General features: G+C 44.0%; 1 protein-coding gene across 1 annotated transcript; it reads left to right on the top strand.

Moving 5' to 3' along the window:
- Window positions 1-74: 74 nt before the first annotated feature.
- On the top strand, window positions 75-19972 carry LOC116991163 (NF-kappa-B inhibitor zeta-like). Its single transcript, XM_033049532.1, has 9 exons — window positions 75-402; window positions 7343-7467; window positions 8350-8377; window positions 8471-8535; window positions 12003-12634; window positions 17983-18088; window positions 18839-18985; window positions 19093-19153; window positions 19800-19972. Exons 1-9 carry the CDS (start codon window positions 189-191, stop codon window positions 19970-19972), a joined length of 1551 nt encoding a protein of 516 aa, XP_032905423.1. The 5' UTR covers window positions 75-188.
- The last annotated feature ends 1664 nt before the right edge of the window (window positions 19973-21636 follow it).

Here is a 21636-nt window from a genome sequence, read left to right as displayed (position 1 = left end):
TCGTCAAGGATCATGTTTCACAGCCTTCCTCTTAAAAGAGGCCGTTCATTGGAGAAGTACCATCTAGAGTCTGGCTTGCAGTTGCTTTGCATCAGTGGTGAGACGCGGGGACCACCTCCCGACCTATCCACCTACTTACCTGTCCAGGTGCCTGCACCGTGCCCCTGACGTTTGCATCGGGATACAACATGCTCTTCAAGGTGTCGAGCCCGGACAGTTTGCACGATCAGAGCAGCAATGACAGCGGCATCGACGACTGCCTGCGAAGGAGCAAATGGTCTCCTGCGGCCATTCCCAGCCAATGCCCGCAACTGAGTCCATCCTCTCCCACCCCGACCGTCTATAAACACTGCAAACGCGAACGAAGGAGCACGCCGGAAGCAGCAAACAAGATCAGGGCCGGTAAGACTTCCCCAACCGCAGTAAACAGTACAAATGAGTGAAGTTTTGTGTCGGGAGGAACTGCAGATGCTGGTTTACACCGAAGATGGATACAAAATGCTGGAGTAACTCAGCGGGAGGCAGGCAGCGTCTCTGGCCAGAAGGAAAGGGTGAGGTTTCGGGGTCGAGACCCTTCTCCAGACTGAGAGTCTCAGGGGAGAGGGGATCTAGAGATATGGAAGTGTAAGGTGTGAAAACGACAGATCAAAGCAGATGGTGATAAGGGAATGTAGAATGGTTCATTGTTCGCTGAGTGGAAGCTGACAATTAGTGATATATATAATCAAGAGGACCTAGAATGGGGGAGGAATGGAGAGAGAGGGTAAGCTAGAGTTACTTGAAGTTAGAGAAGTCAATGTTCATTTCGCTGGGGTGGAAGCCGGCCAAGTGGAATATGAATTGCTGTTCCTCCAGTTTGCGTTGGGCCTCACTCTGACAGTGGAGGAGACCCAAGACAGAAAAGTCAGTATGGGAATGGGAAGGGGAGTTAAAGTGTTTAGCAACCGGGAGATCATGTAGGCCTAGGCGGACTGAGTGGGAGTGTTCATCGAAACAAACGCTGAGCCTGCACTTGGTCTCACCAATAGATAGGAGTCCACACTTGAAACAGTGGATGCAGTAGATGAGGTTGGAGGAGGTGCAAGTGAACCTCTGCCTGACCGGAAAGGACTGTCGGGGTCTTTGGACGGAATCGAGGGAGGAGATATAGGGATGGCTGCATGAGGAAGTTACCTGGGGAGGGGGTGATTTGGGTGGGAAGGGATGAGTTAACCAGGGAGTTGCGGAGGGAGTGGTCTCTGCGGGAAGGGGTGGAGATGGGAAGATGTGGCTGGAGGTGGGATTCCGCTGGAGGTGGCAAAAATGTCGAAAGACTATGTGCTGTATGTGACGACGAGGAAGGTGGGGACATGAGGGACTCTGTCACTGTTGCGACTGGGGGGCACCTCTTCCCACCCTGCTTCCTGCAAAGACTATATCCCCAACTCCAAATTCCTCCACCTATGCTGCATCTGCGCTCAAGATGAGGTGTTCCAAACCAGGACATCCAAGATTACCTAATTATTTAGGGAATGGGGATTCCCCTCTTCCATCATCGATGAGGCCATCACATGGGTCTCCTCGGTACCCCGCAGCTCCACTCTTGCTCCCCCTCCCCCCCAACATTGAGGATTGTTTGGTTGCAGGATATGTTCTAGGCTGAACCTGGCAACAAAGTGCAATCTATAATCAAAATGAAATTTATGCTGGTGTTAAAGTAGGCACTCTCTGCATAATTCTTTTGCATAATGAAATAATGAGTTGTAACATAATCTCGCTAAATAGAAATTTGCAAACCAGAGTTGAAGCTCGGATTATATGTTTTAGTTTTAACCCAGTGTTCTGGTTATTACTTAATCTTCAGGCAACATCTGGTAATTCCTTTAGCAAAATACACCAAATAGCTGGAGGAACTCAGCGGGTCAGGCGGCATCTGTAGAGGGAATGGATGGGCGATATTTCGTGTCAGACTAATCGCTGAGTTTCTCCAGCACTTTGCATTTTGCTCAAGATTCTTGTATCTTTAGCTCCTTTTGTCTCTGAACTTCTCTTTGATGGCAGTGGGAACTTACAATCCACAGATTGGTTGTCACTCCTGCAATAAGAAGCCATCATTAATTACAGTAAACACGCATTATTACAGACCTTTTTATAATAGATTTTGGTTACCGCAGACAGACCTACCTCCAGGCCTGGCTGCCAATGCGTCTCCCGGCCCGGGTACTTCCCGTATCACCTCCCCGGTTACTTCCAGCCCAGACCTACTGCCACCACCACCATAGGGACCACAGGGCTTCCTCAGTCACTTCCAGACCACCACCGACCTTTAACTGCACTCAAGCCTGCACCAATGACTCCGCCAATCCTCTCCTCTCCCACTGCGGCTGTCAACTCGCCTGGATTCTAGGCTCAGTTCCAGACCGAGAATCTGAGGGTCCCGAAACATCACCTATCCATGTTCTCCACAGATGCTGCCTGACTGTTCAGTTACTCCAGCACTTTGTATCCTTTTGTGTATCAACCAGCAACTGCAGTACTACCACTTATACAATATAACTTGTGGAGTACCTCAAGGGTCTGTGTTAGGTCCAAAGCTTTTCATAATATACATTAACGACATATGCAAAGTATCAAATATACTGAAATTGATTATATTTGCCGATGATACAAATATTTTTTGTTCCGGTGACAATTTGAAGCAGCTTTTGGAGGTCATCACATCAGAAATGAATAAATTAAAACAGTGGTTTGATGTCAAAAATTGTCTCTAAATTTAAGCAAAACAAAGATTATGCTATTTGGAAAAGATAAAACAAACCCTCAAGTACAATTGAAAATAGATAACATAAGTAAAGAAAGAGTATATACAAATACATTTCTTGGTGTGATCTTAGACCACAAAATCTGCTGGAAACCACATATAAACCATGTCAAAGCAAAACTGGCAAAGTCTATAGCAATATTGGGAAAATCAAGACACATTCTGGACCACAAATCATTACAAACTCTGTATAATACACTCATATTGCCAAGTCTGAGTTATTATGTGGAGATATGGGGTAACACCTACAAAACCAACCTACAGCCCTTATGCACATTACAAAAAAGAGCAATAAGAATTATCAATAACGTTGGATATCTTGAACATACCAATTTTTTGTTCTTAAAGTCACATACACTGAAGTTCACTGATCTGGTTAAATTTAAGGCTGCACAAATCATGTACAAAGCAAGAAATAATTTACTTTCAAGAAATATACAAAAACTGTTTATGGAAAGACAGGGTGGGTACAATTTGACAGGGGAACATAATTTAAAAAAACTCAATGTCAGAACAACTCTTAAAAGTATGTGCATAGCAATCTGTGGGGTGAATTTGTGGAATGGTCTGGAACAGGAGATAAAACTTAGCACAAACATAATTCAGTTTAAAAAGATGTACAAAAACACTTTTTTCAAAGGATACTGGGATGAGGTGATTGTGAGTGGGATATTTGTTATACTGATTGTATTGGGAAGGGTGATTATAGGGTGATGGGTTGTATATATGACTAAGATACTGTATAGTATAAGAGGGTTTTTTATTTATTTTTTATTTTTTTCCCCTCTTTTTTGTATGGCTGTAAATATTTGATTAGTGTGTAAATTTAAATAATTTGGTGTACATATAGCTGCTGGTGTACATATGGTGTAGATATAGCTGTTGGTGTACATATGGTGCACATATAGCTGCTAAATTTGTATAAGACAATTACAAGCAGTTGAATAAGGGGTGGGAATTAATAAGCTTTGGCTTCTTCCTGCTCCTTTTCGGACACATACGATTTCATTTATTTATAGATATTGTTTATGACACTTTATAAATATTCTTGTTTTGTTTTTTTGTATGCTGTTTCACACTTGCTTTTTATTCTTTTATTCTGTTCGAAATAAAGATTTAAATAAATAAATAAATAAATACATACTCTATTATTCAATAATCACTTGCTCGGATATAGCTCGATTTTGCCCTCTAGTGTTTGTTTTTCCATCCTGGGAAAATGATTCTGACTGTCTACTCTATACATGTCCCTCATAATTTTATGTGCTTCTATCGGGTCACACTATAATCTTGGGGCATTCCAGAAAAAAACAATTCAAATCTGACCAATGCTCCGAAGTGGAAAATTCTGTTTACAGGTCTATCCTTGATCTTCCCACTTTCCCAGTTATCCCACTTTCTCATTCACTCACTACACATTAGGGGCAATTTTAGAAGCCAATTAACATACACACCCAAACGTCTTTGGGCTGTGGGAGGAAACCGGAGCACCCATATGGTCACAGGGAGAACGTGCAAACTCTACACTGATAGCACTCGAGTTCAGGATTAAACCCGGGTCCTTAGCGTTGTAAGGCAGCAGCTCTAGTTCAAGTTCAAGTGAGTTTATTGTCATGTGTCCCTGTATAGGACAATGAAATTCTTGCTTTGCTTAAGCACACAGAACATAGTAGGCATTTACTACAAAACAAAACTACTAGCTGTACTGTAATGTTCTCCTGGTCATTTCCAACCTCTGCAGCATTTCACTTTTATATCCATACCGTGTTGAATGGTACCCATACCAACAAACTATTTTAAAACATCTTCATCGGATACCAAAACAAAAACAAATCTTGTCTTTGAACCAAGATAGCAGCTAAAACTATTTAGCCCTTAGTTGTCTATGTTGAGGTCTTTCTTATATAAGGCTCTTACGAAGCACATGAGAACATTATGTTGTATTAAAGGTACTATGAAAAGGGAAGCTTTTATTATGAGATTGGATCCATTGGCTTTGATATAAAAGGGAAATGTTGCTAATGATCAAAATGAGTGGGAAACTCTGGAAACAGCAAACTGGCAGATGGAATTGGTGCTAATCGAGTCATAGAGTGATACAGTGTGGAAACAGGCCCTTCGGCCCAACTTGCCCACACAGGCCAACATGCCCCAGCTACACAATCCTCGCCTGCCTGCATTTGGTCCACATCTGTCCAAACTTGTCCTATCCATGTACGCGGCCAACTGTTTCTTAAACGTTTGGATAGATCCAGCCTCAACTACCTCCTCTGGCAGCTTGTTCCATACACCCACCACCACCCATAGTTCGGCCTGATGATTATTCAGCACAGTTGGAACAGCTGGAGGGTTTATGTAGGTGTGTCGTACGTTGCAAGGCGGGAGAGAGCAAAGTCAGCAGAGGCACACAGCCAACGTGTGGTAGGCAATGGCGGGGAGTTGAAAAATGAAAGGTGGGTGGAGAGGAGCCATTGGTTTGTCAGGTGGCTGAAGAATGTGCAATGAATCGATGTGAAAATGGGATAATACTCATGGTATTCCACTTGTACATGGAATATAACTTATCCAAGTCTGAATAATACAAGTTTATATAATTCAGGCGTATAAAAATAATAATATGCCTCATTATTATTGAAGCTTCTAATAATATAAGCATATTATTTTATATCTTGCATATAATGGTTATATTATAATATAATATTATAATATAATATAACAGTGTATATTAACATACTATATTATTATATATAATATGATATATAATAATATTATTTTCTGTCCCATTATATTGAAGTGGCTGATGAGTCATGTAATGTGCCTGCTGAGAGATGAGGCATTGTTTTCCATTTGAGATTTCTTGGAACAGTTTGAGAAACCAAACATAGATCATTGAGAGTTGGAATGGATGGGAGAATTGCTTGACTCATGACCGGATACGCAGATTTCCTTTGCAGACAAAACAAGGATGTTGCACAAAGTGATTACTCTATCTTCATTCAGTAAAGGTAGCCTGAGCAGACATAATGCCAAACATGCAAGTAAAACACAGTGATGTAAGGAATAGGTTCCAAGTGCAGGGAAGGGAATGGGGACATTTGCAAGATCTTGGCAGTATTTTCATATCGCCAGCCTCTAATTCTGCATAGGTTATTAAGCGTTGGCTCCTACATAATATGCATCAGTTTATAATATGCCCCATTTAGTTTAGAGATACAGCATAGAAATGTGCCCTTCGGCCCATCGAGTCCATGTTGACCATTGGTCATCCATTATCACTAGTTCTAGGTTATTCCGCTTTCTCATTCACTCACTACACATTAGAGGGAATTTTACAAAGGCCAATTATTGAATTAATCTCCAAACTTGTACTTTGGAATGTGGGAGGAAACCCGAGCACCTGTAGGAAAGCCACGTGGTCACGGGCAGAACGTGTAAACTCTACACAGACAGCACTCGAGAACCCGGGTCTCTGGCGCTGTATGGCAGCAGTTCTACTCTCTGCACCGCTCTGCTGCCCGCTGTTAAAAGTGTATTCTCACATATGTCCTTGGATGGAATTAAATGAAAGGCAAGAGGAAGAGATGCCTGAGGCAATTGGTATAGATTAAGATGTGGCAGTGAGAGTTGTCTGCTTGGAAGAGAAGAGAGGTGGATAAGAAGGAGATGGTGAGGATGGCAGGGGAAGACCTGTGGAGTGTGGAGGCCAGAAGATGAAAGACTAGAGGCCAAGTCACTGAATGTTTTTAAGAATGAGATAGAGAGACATATTCTGGGACACGAAATACTTTGTTAAGATATGGGGAGAAAGTTGGATTGTGGTACTAAACTGGAGGATCAACTATGAACGGCAGAACAGTCTTGAGTGGCCTGCTCCAGCTCCTGTCTGCCTATGTTTCTATGAACGACTGGACATAATAGTTTGATGAGCTGGTTGCAAAAAGAGAAGGGAGCAGTGATATAGTGGTTAAAAGGCAGTTATTATAAAAATGCCTGAACTCATTATCCAAAGACATGAGTTTAATGCTCACCGGAGCAGCTGTGCAATTAATTAAGCAAATTTTTTGAATTAAAAATCCATGGGCCAACATTCAATTCTTTGAAGTCAGAGTGCTCAGTTGGATTAAATACGTGACAAAAATATGAATTTCCAGAGTCCACGTTTTCAGTTCATTATCAACCCCTTGGATACCTCTAATGCATTTCATAATTAATGTTAATTCCTAACTGGATTATATTTCATAACCAGATGAGTCTGAAACTATTCAGATGCTCACTTCTGCTAGACATCACTAGAGAAGATTCTTAATATTACCACTGTGCAGGAGGTAATTTTATTTCAAAATTCGAATGGTTTTAATGAGTTGCAAATAATAAGCAGGCAAATAACTTTTCTGCACGAATATAAATTAACTTTGATGCTAACATAAATTATTGTTAGCTAGTATAATTAGATTAATATTGGCAACGCGGACATTTTAGGTTATTAGAACTGCACCAAAATTCTCGTCTTTTTTGTAAAATCAAAGTTTTTTCTATCCTCAGGCACAAATAACCAAAGTAATTTAGAATCGCAAAAGAAGTACCTGGGAGTCAGAGTTCGTCTGCCAGTCCGAGATCTTCTCCGAAATTATCGCAAAGCCAGAGGAGAAGAACCAAAATCCAGCCAGGTACAATTCCAGCTGCATTTCAAGTCCATGTTTAAGGGATGTATTCATCAGACATGGGAGCAGAAGTGGGCCATTTGGCCCATCTATTCTACTCCGCCATTCAATCATGGCTGATCTGTGTTTCCCTGTCAACCCATTCTCCTGCCTTCTCCCCATAACACTTGACACCCTTATGCCCCTGTCCCGGAGGTTGCAGGTGGTTGCCGGAGGTTGCAGGTAGCGGAAGCAAGTAGGGAGACTGACAAAAACCTCCAGGAACCGCACGGAAACCTTGGGTTGGGCACAAAGTCTCCAGAGGTTTCCGTTCAGGTTTCCTAAGTGGGATAGGGGCGTCTGTCAATCCCTGCTTTAAAAATACCAAAGGAAGTGCATAAACTTGAGCTTTTAAATTACCACCTTGAAACAGTGACTGTTAGTGTGAATTGTAACATAGACAGGAAAAATTGTTTAGAGATACAGCATGGAAACAGGCCTTTTGGCCCGTCGAGTCCACGCTGACCATCAATCACTTCCACCATTTCCATGTTATTCCACTTTAGCACCCACTCTCTATGTATTCGGGGAATTTTACAGAGGCCAATTAACCTACAAACCTGCACGTCATTGGGATGTGGGAGGAACCTGGTGTGCTAGGGGGAAACCCATGCTGTCACAGCGAGAGCGTGCATACTCCGCACAGACAGCACCCGAGGTCAGGATCGAACCCGTGATGCTGGCATTTTGAGGCAGCTGCTCTACCTCTTACCAATTATCTCATCAGATTGTCTTGAAAATATTTTCCTGATAGTGATAAGGAATTTAATACTTAAAGTTTAGTCATTCAGAGTTTAACTTTTGTCTGAAGTGGGGATGATTAAAGGTGTTGTCTTTCTTTCCCTACAGGCAGATGCGGCCTGCAAATTGAATAATGGTAAGCGATTCCGTTTATTACTGGAATCTACCTAGTTTTGTTTTATAGTATTTATGAGTGTGTCTATTGTATTTTTTGCTGGATTTATTTCAGAAAGAAGACGTGTTGTCAAGGATTTGACGCATAGTCGTCCATGTTCTGCTAAAGGGAACAAACAGGTAAGGACCCTGTAGCTCCTAGAATATGCAGCCTCGACACGTCTAGAGTGGGGCTGAGGCCCCATCTCATCCTTTGTTAGTGCCCCAGCCAGATCCCTTATCATCCTTTTATTGTCATCATGCAAAGCAACAATTGTACAGTGCAAAATGAGAAGACGTTTCTCAGGGAATACCGGAGCATCGCACATAAAAACTTAAACATTTCACGCATAAATAAAAACAATCCAGTTCCTGATAAAAACAGTACGAATAGTTTTTTTTAAAAAGGTGCAGATAAAAAAAGCAACATTAAAATACAAGTAGAAAAAAAAAAAAAAACCCCTTCCACCAATGTATTCATTCACCTGGCTGAACTTATTCACACTTTAAAAATGCACTCCAAAAATTAGACTTGTCCTAATGGACAAACAAGAACTTTTTGTTAAAATATGGTCCCCATTCATTAACTATTTGAAGGGATAGATTGGCCAGGCATGAAAACCCAACTGAAGCTTGAACTCAGGATTAGATGAAAAGTTATACTTTATAATCTACGAACCTATCTCCAATGACGTATTATTAGTAATTCATTCCACTTTTTTTTCTTTTTTGACATTTGTAATTTTTTTCCCTTTCTCTTTCTATCTATATATATTAAAAAAAACTCGAAGCAGAATCAATCCACAATTGAAAATTTTAATAATGTATCATTGATGTACATGAAAAGTTTTTTACTATAATATGTAACTATACTTTACCATAACATGTTTGCTTCTAATAAAAAATTTAAAAAAATTAAAATTAAATTTAAAAAATGCCCTCTTTCAGCTCCACTCACTGTCACCAGATCCACGTTCATGCTATTGACACTCACATGGGCCCACGCTATGCCTGATTCTATATGGGGTACCTGGAACAATCCTTGTTTCAATCCCTCTTGGGCCTCTTCCCCCAACTATTTTTCCGGTACATTTTTTTTTTCTTTTCTTTTTTAATTGTTAATTATTGGTCTTTTTAAGTATTTATTGCTCTCAGGTATTGTCCACATTGTATTTTATGTATTTAAGAAGGAGCTACAGATGCTGGAAAATCGAAGGTACACAAAAATGCTGGAGAAACTCAGCGGGTGCAGCAGCGTCTATGGAGCGAAGGAAATAGGTAAAGTTTCGGGCCAAATAGGTAACGTCTGAAGAAGGGTTTCGGCCCGAAATGTTACCTATTTCCTTCGCTCCATAGATGCTGTTGCACCCGCTGAGTTTCTCCAGCATTTTTGTGTACCTTGTATTTTATGCATTTTCTGTCTGCTTTCATTCTGAATGTGTGGGTTTGTTAGTTGGGGACCTCTGGATATTTCCCTGAGGGGATCAATAAAATATTTATGATTATTATTATTATTGATCACTTTGTTTACACTTCTTCCTGTAGACATACAGAACTCAAAAATGTCATCAGTTTGATGCCACTTTCCATCCTACTCCCACCTCTGACTCTTCCCATCTCTTTCTGCATCTTTTCATCACCTTCTCAGGGGATAAGTGAGCAGCATACATCCATTACAAGGTCACTAACTCCCACAGTGACTACAGCCATACTTCACTGCACCCTTCCTCTTGTAAAGGCTCCCTTCCATCCCCCAGTTCCCAAATCACTGTCCAATCTGGTCTGGTGATGAGATTTTCCTCATTGATGCCTCTGAGTTAACTTTGTTCTTCCTGAACCAGGACGACCCACCTACCATAATTGGCAAAGCCTTTGACTGCCTCTCGCCCCTCTCCATTTGGGAAGAAGAGATGGAGAGTTGACTTTGCACCAATCTTTTCATTCAATGGATCACTTTTCACGACTTCCATCTCCTTCGATGAGATTCCAGAACCAGACACATTGTCCTCTTCATCATTCTGAACACTGTTCCCTTTGCAATCCTCAAGTTCATTCTTTCATCTCCCATGCAATCACAGGAAACACAACGCCTGTCCTAGTACTCTTTTCCATCCCACCACTCAGGGACCCAAACAGTCCAACAGTAAACCGCTTTCATTTCTTCCAAACCAGTTCTTTGTATTCAGTGCTCACAGTGTGGCTTCCTCTACAAATTAAATGCAGATTGGGGTGCCCGCTTTGTGGAACCCCAGCGTTCAGTCAGCAGTGGTGACCCAGAGCTTCAAGATGCCTGTCACCTGTCACCTGCCTTCTCCTTTCCACTCTCACTCAGACCTGTACATGGTCTACAGCACTGTTATAATGAAGCCTCATCTTCCACCAAGATGTGTGGCAACTTTCTAGATTCAATATAGATTTCAACAACATCAGCTGACTCCACTTGTTTGTTTCTAGCGAACTGGCCAGTTCCTCTGTTGATTATTCTGCAGTATTAATTCTGTTTTTCTCTCTCAATTAACCACTGGGCATTTCCTTCAGTCTGCCTGCATTTCCCATTTGCAAGTCCCTCTGTGTTCCCTGTCCACTTGCCTTTATTAATCTTTCAACTAGGTATCTTCATCAGAAGTGTTTCTATTGGGCAGCCCTGTCCTCACCCCACCAGAGATATTCCCTTTGTTGTTAAGGGGTTGTCCCACTGCGGCGACTTAATCTACGAGTTTAGAAGAGTTTGCCCTCGACTCGTACTCGCAGCATGGTCGACACATGGTCCTAGGAGGTCCTATGAGGTCACTGGAATGCTCGAGGGAAGTTCCCGCATACTCGCGGCCTCAGTTTGGTCAAGGAAAATTTTTCAGCATGTTGAAAAAATCTCCGCGAGTAAATATTGGTCGGCATGGTTCTTTTGAACTCGTAGTGCAGCGGAGTGGGGTCGCTATGTAGTTACAGGCAGTCGAGGGCAGCCGTAGGCAATCTCCTTTGCTCACCGGGCATTTTAATCGGCTCATTGGAGTTTTCGGCAGCAAGGAAAGCCGACCGGTAATTAAATGCCCGCTAAACTTTATTATGTTGTCTGGCTTCTTAAAAGTGTCTCCCCTCCCCTCCCCCCCCCCCCCCCCCCCCCCCACCTTCGCTCCCCTTCTCCCCCCCCCCCCCCGCGTTCTCTAGAGGACTTACCGTACATTGTGCAGCCGTCTCTTACGTTTCTGTTCATCGCGGGTGTGAATTTCAGACAGCGCTCCCCCGCTGTCCCTGGCCCCCGCCTTTGCGCGGGGGGGGGGTCTCTCCCTCTCGCCCTCACTCTCCCTCTCCCTCTCCCCCTCCCCCTCCTCCAGCGACAACACTACCCTTCATCAGAAAGTTAACTTACCTATTTTATATTAATTTTCACATTTCTTTGAAGTTAAATATAAATGTTTCACTTACCCTGGTGGGATTTGAATCCATGCTTTATGGTGTTATGGGAAATGCCAAAAGCAATGGGTTATTTCTCATTTGTGTTAATAATATCATGATTGTATTCCTCATTTTGCTAAAGATATCTTCAAATCTTTGACTCTGGCAGCTTTCCTGAATCAATATGTGGCTTCTTCTCTTGCTTGCCTTTCCAGAGAAAAAAGATACATGTTTGGCCTCCGAGAAATTTTGAAGATCTGTTTGAAGATTTGGTGGAGGTTCTGGAGTTGGATCTGAAGCAAGGTGGGACATGCCCCCTTCAGAGGCAGATTGAAGTGGATTGTCCACCGAGGTGTTACATGGGCTGTCCCTTCAGCCTCAGAGACTTGCACTCCAGAAACCAACGCCTCCCCGCTCTCCAAACTGAAGACGCTCCCCCAGACCTGGAATCTGCATCTCACAAACCCTATCCAGGTTCAGAATGTCAGTCTTGGCACGGGTCACCTGGCGGGTTGGTAGCCTTTGGAGGTGAGAGCTGCGTCAACATGGCTGATGAAGCGAGACCCGTCAGTCATCATCATTGTTATTCCCAGGACACCAAGCATCAATCTCATCCTCATTCTCCGTCATCGGAGGCTAAAGAATTTGGTCAAGCTGTATTGAGTATTGCCCACAGCTGCAAACTGACTCGGGGTGAACCTACCGGCTCACTGGAAGCTTCGAAACAGCAATATTCTCCGGGAAGCTCGGTGTTGTCCTTCTTCCAGTTTCAACTGCAGCAACTCGAGGGTAGCCTCGCCTCCCTGTCAGCTGAAGATATTCTGTCCGTCGACAAGAACGGCAACACGTGAGTTGAGCATCCATGGAAGCTTACAGCATAGATACAGGCCCTTCTGCACCAACTTGCTCACACTGGCCAACATGTCCCATCTACACCTACCATCTACACTAGTCCCACCAACCTGCATTTGGCCTATACCCCCCTAAACCTGACCTATTCATGTACCTGTCCAAATGCTTCTTAAACATTGCGATAGTACCTGCCTCAGCTACCTCCTCCAGCAGCTGGTTCCATACACCTACCACCCTTTGCGTGAAAAAGTTACCACTCGGGTTCCTATTAAATCTATCCCCCTTCGCCTTAAACCTATGTCCTCTGGTTCTCAATTCCCCTACCCAAGAGACTCTGTGCGTCTACATGATCTATTCTCCTCATTATTTTATACACCTCAAAAAGATCACTCCATCATCATCTTTCTCCAGTGTTATTGCAGAGGACAGACCCTAATGGTGAAAAGAGAATGAATGACTAAATCCTTCAATTCAGAAGCTCATTTGACCCATTCAAAGTACAAATCAATAAAAGTGCAGCAAAAAATAGTTTTAGTTTAGTTCATTGTCACGTGTACAGTGAAAAGTTTTTGTTGCATGCTAACCAATAGAGTTCTAACAAAGAGAGATGGCTCAAACAAAATTGTTGTTTTGCCTAGTGCAAAGATTATTTTAATGGATATTATTGATAATGAATATTACATTTGAATGCCAGAATCATTTGTGAATATTAATTTATCCATGCCATGTAGATTAATATAGTTTTGTCTAATGTGAATTTTAGAATATATTAGACCAAGTGCAGACCCGTTGGGTCTGTTCCCCCAACGTGCGGTTGTGGGGGGGGAGGCGCATGCAGCGTCACACACCAACTACCCCCCCCCCCCCCCCCCGCACTCACGCTAATGGAGGGGAGCAGGGGAGAGAGAGAGAGAGAGGGGGGGGGAGGAGAGAGGGGGGGGGGGAGGATGGAGAGGGGGGGGGAGGAGAGAGGGGGGGGAGGAGAGAGGGGGGGAGGAGAGAGGGGGGAGGAGAGAGGGGGGGGAGGACGAGAGGGGGGGAGGGAGCAGGGGGGGGGAGGAGAGGGGGGAGGAGCGAGAGGGGGGGGTGGGAGAGGTGGGGAGAAGGGAGGGAGGGTGGAGGGAAGGGGGTAGGGGTGTGTGGAGGGGAGGAACGGTGGGGGAGGGGAGGAGGGGGAGAAAGAGAGGGGGGGAGAGGAGAAGGATGGGGAGAGGAGAAGGGGGGGAGAGGAGAAGGGGGGGAGAGGAGAAGGGAGGGAGAGGAGAAGGGGGGGAGAGGAGAAGGGGGGGAGAGGAGAAGGGGGGGGAGAGGAGAAGGGGGGGAGAGGAGAAGGGGGGGGAGAAGGAGAGGGGGGGGAGAAGGGGGGGGGGAGAGGAGGAGAGGGGGAGGGGAGAGGAGAGGGGGGGGGAGGAGAGGGGGGGGAGAAGGAGAGAGGGGGGAGAAGGAGAGAGGGGGGGAGAAGGAGAGGGGGGGGGAGGAGGAGACGGGGGGGAGGAGGAGACGGGGGGGGAGAAGGAGAGGGGGGGGAGAAGGAGAGGGTGGGGAGAAGGAGAGGGGGGAGAGGAGGAGAGGGGGGGGGAGAGGAGGAGAGGGGGGGGAGAGGAGGAGAGGGGGGGAGGGGGGGAGAGGAGGAGAGGGGGGGAGAGGAGGAGAGGGGGGGAGAGGAGGAGAGGGGTGGGGAGAGGAGGAGAGGGGTGGGGAGAGGAGGAGAGGGGGGGGAGAGGAGGAGAGGGGGGGGGGGGGGAGAGGAGAGGGAGGGGGGGGGGGGGGGGGGAGAGAGAGTGCCTTTTTACTTCAACCCAAACCCAAACAACCATTTGCAGGCAGTGCTTTTTTACCTCTAACCATATTTTCATTTTCAAACCAAATTAAGGGTACTCACAGTGCTGTAGACATTTGTCAGTGTCATTCAGAGCTCTGATTGAGGCACACCACTTGCAGAGACCGATTGAGGCACACCACTTGCAGAGACTGATTGAGGCACACCACTTCCTGGTTTTATAGTCCCTCCCCCTCCCTCCAGCAGGGGCAGCAGAGAGAATGGGGAATTTTGTAAAAACATTAATATCTCTGTCAATTTTCATCGACGGGAAAAATCCTCGACACACATGCGGCGGAGGGGGGCTCTGAGCGAGGTGGCCAAAGATGACGGCCGTAGGTGGCGGCGTACTCTCGGAAATCGCAGCACAGTAAGCCAAAACCGGTCAAGAACAGACTTTTAGTAATATATTAATTAATAGATACTTTTTGACATTGCATTGTAGATTTAGCACAGATGGGCCAAAAGGGCGATTTTTGTATTTAGACTAAGGTCATCTCCCTTGTTCTGTTGTCATGTGACATAGAACAGTACAGCACAAGAACAGGCCCTTTGGCCCGCAATGTCTATGCCGACATGATGCCAAACCCAACTCTTATCTGCCTGCAGATAATCCATAATAATAATAATAATAATAATAATAATAATAATAAATACTTTATTGATCCCCTAAGGGAAATTCAGATGTCCAGAAGCCCCCAACCAACAAACCCACAGATTCAAAACGAACGCAGACAGAAAATACATAGAATACAATGTGGACACTACCTGAGAGCAATAAATACATAAAAAGACCAATAATTAACAGTTTAAAATTAAAAATTGCAAAATGCATCCCCCTACAGCCTAGCGGTCCAAATTATAAAATCTAATGGCTGCAGGGGTGAAGGATCTCCTGAACCGCTCCATTCTACAGGGCAGGGAGAGGAGCCGGTTGTTGTTCCGAGTGCTCTTTTGACTCTCCAGAATTACATGGAGGGGATGCCCGGGATTTTTCAGGATGACCTGCACCTTGTGCCTCATACGCCTCTCAAGCACATCCATCCCAGAGTCTACTCTCCCCTCCAGCACTGAGCTAGCTCGTTTAACCAGTTTGACCAGCTTCTTGTTGTTTTTTGCACTAATGCGGTTGCCCCAGCAGACAACAGCGTAGAAAATAACACTTGCAACCACAGTGTTGTAAAACATGTGCAGCATATCATTACACACATTGAAGGATTTGAGCCTTCTGAGGAAAAAGAGTCTGCTCTGGCCATTTTTGTAGAGGGAGTCAGAGTTGACAGACCAGTCCAGTTTGTTATCAAGGTGCACTCCAAGGTATTTATATGTCTGCACCACCTCAATGTCAGCCCCAGCAGCGTTGACCGGCTGAAGGGGGAGCTTGGACCTGCCAAAGTTAACCACCATCTCTTTAGTCTTAGTTGTGTTCAGGATGAGACAGTTCTCTTCACTCCAGGCACAAAAGGCACTGGTCAAGTTCCTGTATTCCTCCTCCTGCCCGTTCCTTACACATGCCACAATCGCTGTATCATCTGAATATTTCTGTACGTGGCATGTGTCAGACTTATAGTTAAAGTCTGCTGTATACAGGGTGAAGAGGAACGGGGCCAGAACCGTTCCCTGTGGGGCTCCAACATTGCACACCACTGTGCCAGAGACACTGTCCCCCAGCTTGACAAACTGTGGTCGACCCGTCAGGTAGTCGTATATCCAGGAGATAAATGTGGAATCCACCCCCATCTTCTTAAGCTTGTCATTCAGAATCAGGGGTTGGATGGTGTTGAACGCACTTGAGAAGTCGAAGAACATAATCCTCACATAGCCACCGGGTTTGTCCAAAAAGGAATAGATCCGGTGCAGCATGTAGAGGACTGCGTCATCCACCCCAATGTTTTCCTGGTATGCAAACTGTAGTGGGTCGAGTGCGTGCTGGACTTGTGCTCACAGGAGACGAATGAGTAGCCGCTCCATTGTTTTCATGATATGGGATGTAGTCGTTGATCTCAGTCGGCCGCCCTGCTTTGGGAACCGGCACGAGACATCATGTTTTCCACAGACCTGGTACCCTCCCTGACTGGAGGCTCAGGTTGAAATATCCCTCCATTCCCTGCATATCCATATGCCCATCCAAAAGTATTTTAGATGCCACTATCAGGCCTCTCAGCCACCAACCCCAGCAGCATGTTCCAGCACTTGCCAACCTCTATGTAAAAATAAAATGCCTTGCACATCTTGTTTAATCTTTGACTCTCTCACCTTAAAACCATGCCCTCTTGTACTATATCTTTCCATCTTGGGAAAAAGGTTCTGACTGCCTACCCTATCGATGTCTCTCATAATTTTATATACATCTATCAGGTCTCCATGTAACCTCCAGTCTTCCTGAGAAACACCAGAGGTCCTACAATGAAATGTGGTTAGCTGATTTTCATTGGATAAGCGCCTTGTTCATTTGCCATGTGTTAAGTGTTTCCACGGAGGGCAGTAGTGGGGAACCTTTGCTTGCCATCAGCATTCATGGAAACTGAGGGGCAAAGTACTTCAGAGAAATCACCCCAGCTTTCTATGCCTTCTATCCCATGAAAATCCAAAGACAAACCACAGACCGCACAGAGGTACAGCTGGTAGAGCCACTGCCCCACTGCGCCAAAGACAAAGGTTCAATCCTGACTGCGAGTGATGTCTGTGTGGAGTTTGCATGTTGCCCCTGTGATTGCGTGGGTTTCCTCCGTGTGCTTCAGTTTCCTCCTGCAACCCAAAGACATGCAGGTTTTGGGGTTCATTGGCCTCTGTAAATTACCCCCAAGTGTGTAGGGAGTTGATGAGAAAGTGGGACAACATAGAACTAGTGTGAAAGGATCAATGTGTAGGAAGGAACTTGGAACTGCAAATGCTGGTTTACACCCAAGATAGACACGAAATGCTGGAGTAACTCAGCGGGACAGGCAGCATCTCTGGATAGAAGGAATGGGTGATGTTTCAGCCGAGACCATGCTTAATAGTCAGGTTGGACTCGGTGGGCTGAAGGGCCTGTTTTCAAGCTGTATCTCTGAACTAAACTATACTAAGGATTTTGTTTGGAAAACGTACAGTTTCTTCCTGATTAAATGGCCAGCGTGGGAAAATACAGTGTGGCATTGTGAGAGTTCCAAGTAAGAGGTGTAGTTCAGATCATTGTAAATAAGCACACATTGGATGTATTACATTTCTTCCAGGAAGGCCAACCCACTGTATGTTTTTATCTTTGAACACTGGAGATAAATTGAATACAATGCTTCTGCTAACATTTAATATGGTCTCAGTGATAAGAATGAAGTACGGATGTAGTTTGTTTCACAAGATGAATTTAGTACTAGCATTTCAAAAATAAATTTTGTTTGCCAAACAGGTCATTTTTCTACAGTTTACATATCATTGGAATTTATGTACAAATTGCAGATAAAACTAATTTGGGTAGATTATTGAATGCTTACTTCCATGCTTTGCAGCCTTGCTAACAGACTGTCCGTTATTTATTCTGATAGATTGCTTCATTGTGCTGTCATTCAGGGAAAGAGAGCACACGCATACAGCTTAGCCTGTAGGATGTCTGACATGAATAGAATTGACACAAAGGATCCCAGTGGTCAAGTGAGTAAAAACTTTTTGGAAATTTCAGTCACATTGGAGTTTACCTTCCCAGAATTATCTTCTATTTTAGAGTATACTTTATTCCCAAAGTAGATGCCACAGATTAACTGTAGTAGTCCTTGCAAACTGAAACTTATTGCAATCTACACTGACAATGTTTAGAAAGAGCTGCACATTGTTATATGCCCCCAATTTTAAAAGTTTTTATGAAAAATAGAACAAGACTATGTATCTTGAGAGTCGTGACGGGAAGCTAGTTTCCACACATCACATTATCAATTTCACCTTGTCAAAATAAAAGGGAGCTGCTGGAGGAACTCAGCAGGTCAGGCAGCATCTGTGGAGGCAAATTTCCTAGGTATGCAAAGAGTCACCACACAAAGGGTGGAGACAAAGTTACAAAGTATCCAGTGCCAGGTCCTCCTTTGTAGCCCCTTCTCCACTCCAACCCCACCTTCCTCGCCCCCCCCCCCCCCTCACGCCGTGCCCTCCTTCGTTGTTCCTCCCACCCTCTCCCCACACCAGGTCTTCTTGTGTTCTTCCCTCCCCTTATGGCGTATCCATGTAACCTTAAGTTGTTGACACATGCATGAACTTTATGGTGAAATATATCAATTGTTGTAAAACTCTGCATGAGAGGACACTGAAACTATATGTCTTTAATAGGGAGTAGTTGGAATGGAAACTCCTGAGAGGAGAGGGTGATTTAGAGTTCCTAATGTAGTAATTCTGCTCTTTTTGCCTGCACAGACTGCTTTACACTTGGCTGCTGAGCGAAACCAGCACCTGATGGTCAACGATCTTATTTCACTCGGAGCTCAGATCAATGAAAGAGACTTTTTAGGGAGGACTCCTGTCCACTTGTGTGCAGAGAATGGGTTTCTCCGAGTATTACAGGTATGTCAAGAGGAAGTCGGTGCTTAAAGGCTGGGCCTTGGGCAAACATCACATCTATTGATTACCCGCTGTCCCTGATGTGTTAATCCAATAATTGATCATTGCAGGTAATAGAGAGGATCCTGAAAAATGGAACAGATGTGGACATTGATGCCAGGGACAACCATTGTAAGTTTTATTTTTTAGTAGGGGGTTTATGGAATGAGCTGCAGGAGGAGGTAGTTGAGGCAGGTAGTATAACAAACAACATTTAAAATATATTTGGACAGGGGCATGGATAGGAAATGTTTAGAGATATGGGCCAAATGCAAGCAGGTGAGACTGGTGTAGATGGGGCATCTTGATCAGCACAGGAAAATTGGGCCGAAGGACCAGATCCCATGCTGTTTGACTCCATGACTCTATCTTTAGTGGTGGTAATTTCTCATGTGCCTGGATTAGGTTTACCACTGTGTTGATTGCTATAAACGTGTGTAGTACGTCCTTGAATGGGATAAATGTGTGCGCAACCATTACTCCCAGTATTCTGTTTCTCCTTCCCCCCCCACCCCCCCTTCCACCTAAGTCCTTCCCTCTGGTTTCACATTTCACTTCGCCTCTCTCCTTATCTTACACCCTTTGGTTCTCTTTCCATCTTTCTCCCCCTACTGTAACCTAAAGCATTACTTATCCATGTTCTTCAGAGATGCTTCCTGACTTGCTGAGTTACATTGTTTTTTTTTGTAAAACCAGCATGAACGGTTCCATTTGCCTACATGTACGTGTGACTATGTTTAGCAACTGCGTGTGACTAGTTGTTGCCTTTGGCCTACAGGCCTCACCCCATTGCACTATGCAGTGTTGGCTCACATTACAACAGTAAAGGAGTTTGAGAACTCGGAGAAGGGCAGCGACTTGTTGAGGTTCCTGGAGCTGAGGAAGGAGCAGCTCCTGGATGGAATGAAAAGCCTGCTGAGGATGGGATCTTCTCTCTCCATGCAGGTATGACAGGTACCACATTGTTCCATTTTAACCAAAAGTTGGCAGAACATTCTTGCCCCGAATTCCATGGAAGTAAATTATCACTGAATTAACATTGGAGCCAGAGCAAGAACTATATCAATTTATTATTGATAGATAAATCTTTATAATGATTGCTTTTTAACAGCACATTTTGTACTTGCATCTCCCGTAATTTACACATTATGAATAAATAGTAGCTTGCCAGCGGCAAAGCAGTACATATTAGTAGCACCTTGTATTTTGACAAGCTGTCTTAGGATGCTTCATAGGAATTTACAGACCTAAGTTGACATGAAGTGAAGACTGAAAAACTAGGTTAAACAGGTACCTTTTTAGGAGTTCTCCAAAGGATTGGGACCTGGTGAGAATTGTTCCACGGCCTAGTTGACGACCTGGTACCCTATTGGAAAATCAGCCAGCACCCTTGGCACAGGAAGTGAGGGATCAAGGGGAAATAAACGAAGGACTTCAAAATTAGTTGCAATTAAGAATTTAGAGAACGTCACTCATCTGAATGATATCTTCTGTTCATTCCCACAAGGATATAAATGGACTAAGGGCCATTGACTTGGCAGAGGAGGAGAATGACATTGAAGTTCTGAATTTCCTTTGCGACCAGGTTGAGAAGATGAAAGCCCTTGCCCACAAGGTACACTACATTTAATAAAACCAAATGAAGTGCGCTTGATGAATTTTAGTGCCATCATTTAGCTAACAGTTTGTGTTGTCCCAAGCTCAGTATTTTAATGATTATCATGATTACATAATGTTTTTACCAAGTGTTGAGTAAGTGTTATTCTTATTCACCAGCACATGATCTTGTAGCTTTCTATACCTTGGTGAAAAGTCATTCATTTAACTGAATTGTGTAAGTAATATATCAGTCAAAACATGACCTGTATATTTCTGTTTGAAACAATGACAGAATGTACAGTAGGTCCCTCTTCAGTCAGAGTCAAGTTAACAAAGATGTTTTACAAAGTTGGTCTAAAGAAGGGTCCTGACCCAAAATATCACCTATCCATGTTCCCCAGAGATGTTGCCTGACCTGCTGAGTTACTCCAGCACTATGTGATTTTTGAACAAAAAGCTCCTATGTGCGCTATATTTCCTCTCGATTTTATTAAATTAAAGGATTGGCCTGCCAGATTTGGGTGAATGTGTGGACAATCTTGTTACACTTAACTTTGTCCAAAACTAGTTGCAAGGAATCCAGGTGTTCGCAACTAATTTGTACCAACATTTATATCAAATGCACCAAGCCCATTTGAAGCTGAATAGTTTGTCTCAACCTGCCAAGTTCAAGTTCAAGTGAGTTTATTGTCATGTGTCCCTGTAAAGGACAATTAAATTCTTGCTTTGCTTAAGCACACAGAAAATAGTAGGCATTTACTACAAAACAGATAAATGTGTCCATATACCATGATATAAATATATACACACATGAATAAATAAACTGGTAAAGTGCAAATAACAGAAAGTGGTTATTAATAATCAGAGTTTTGTCTGAGCCAGGTTTAATAGCCTGATGGCTGAGGGGAAGTAGCTATTCCTGAACCTGGTTGTTGCAGTCTTCAGGCTCCTGTACCTTCTACCTGAAGGTAGCAGGGAGATGAGTGTGTGGCCAGGATGGTGTGGGTCTTTGATGA

This window comes from Amblyraja radiata, chromosome 33, assembly GCF_010909765.2.
Source record: "Amblyraja radiata isolate CabotCenter1 chromosome 33, sAmbRad1.1.pri, whole genome shotgun sequence".
In the NCBI taxonomy this organism is placed as follows: Eukaryota; Metazoa; Chordata; class Chondrichthyes; order Rajiformes; family Rajidae; genus Amblyraja; species Amblyraja radiata.
This window is presented reverse-complemented; position numbering and strand designations above follow the sequence as displayed.

What these genes read in the sequence shown, in the direction of transcription:
- LOC116991163 (XM_033049532.1), top strand. Translation starts at nt 189, where the DNA reads ATGCTCTTCAAGGTGTCGAGCCCGGACAGTTTGCACGATCAGAGCAGC. An exon ending in GGCCTGCAAATTGAATAATG is followed by an intron (nt 8,378 to 8,470) that starts GTAAGCGATTCC and finishes GATTTATTTCAG; the next exon opens with AAAGAAGACGTGTTGTCAAG. An exon ending in TGATGCCAGGGACAACCATT is followed by an intron (nt 19,154 to 19,799) that starts GTAAGTTTTATT and finishes TTTGGCCTACAG; the next exon opens with GCCTCACCCCATTGCACTAT.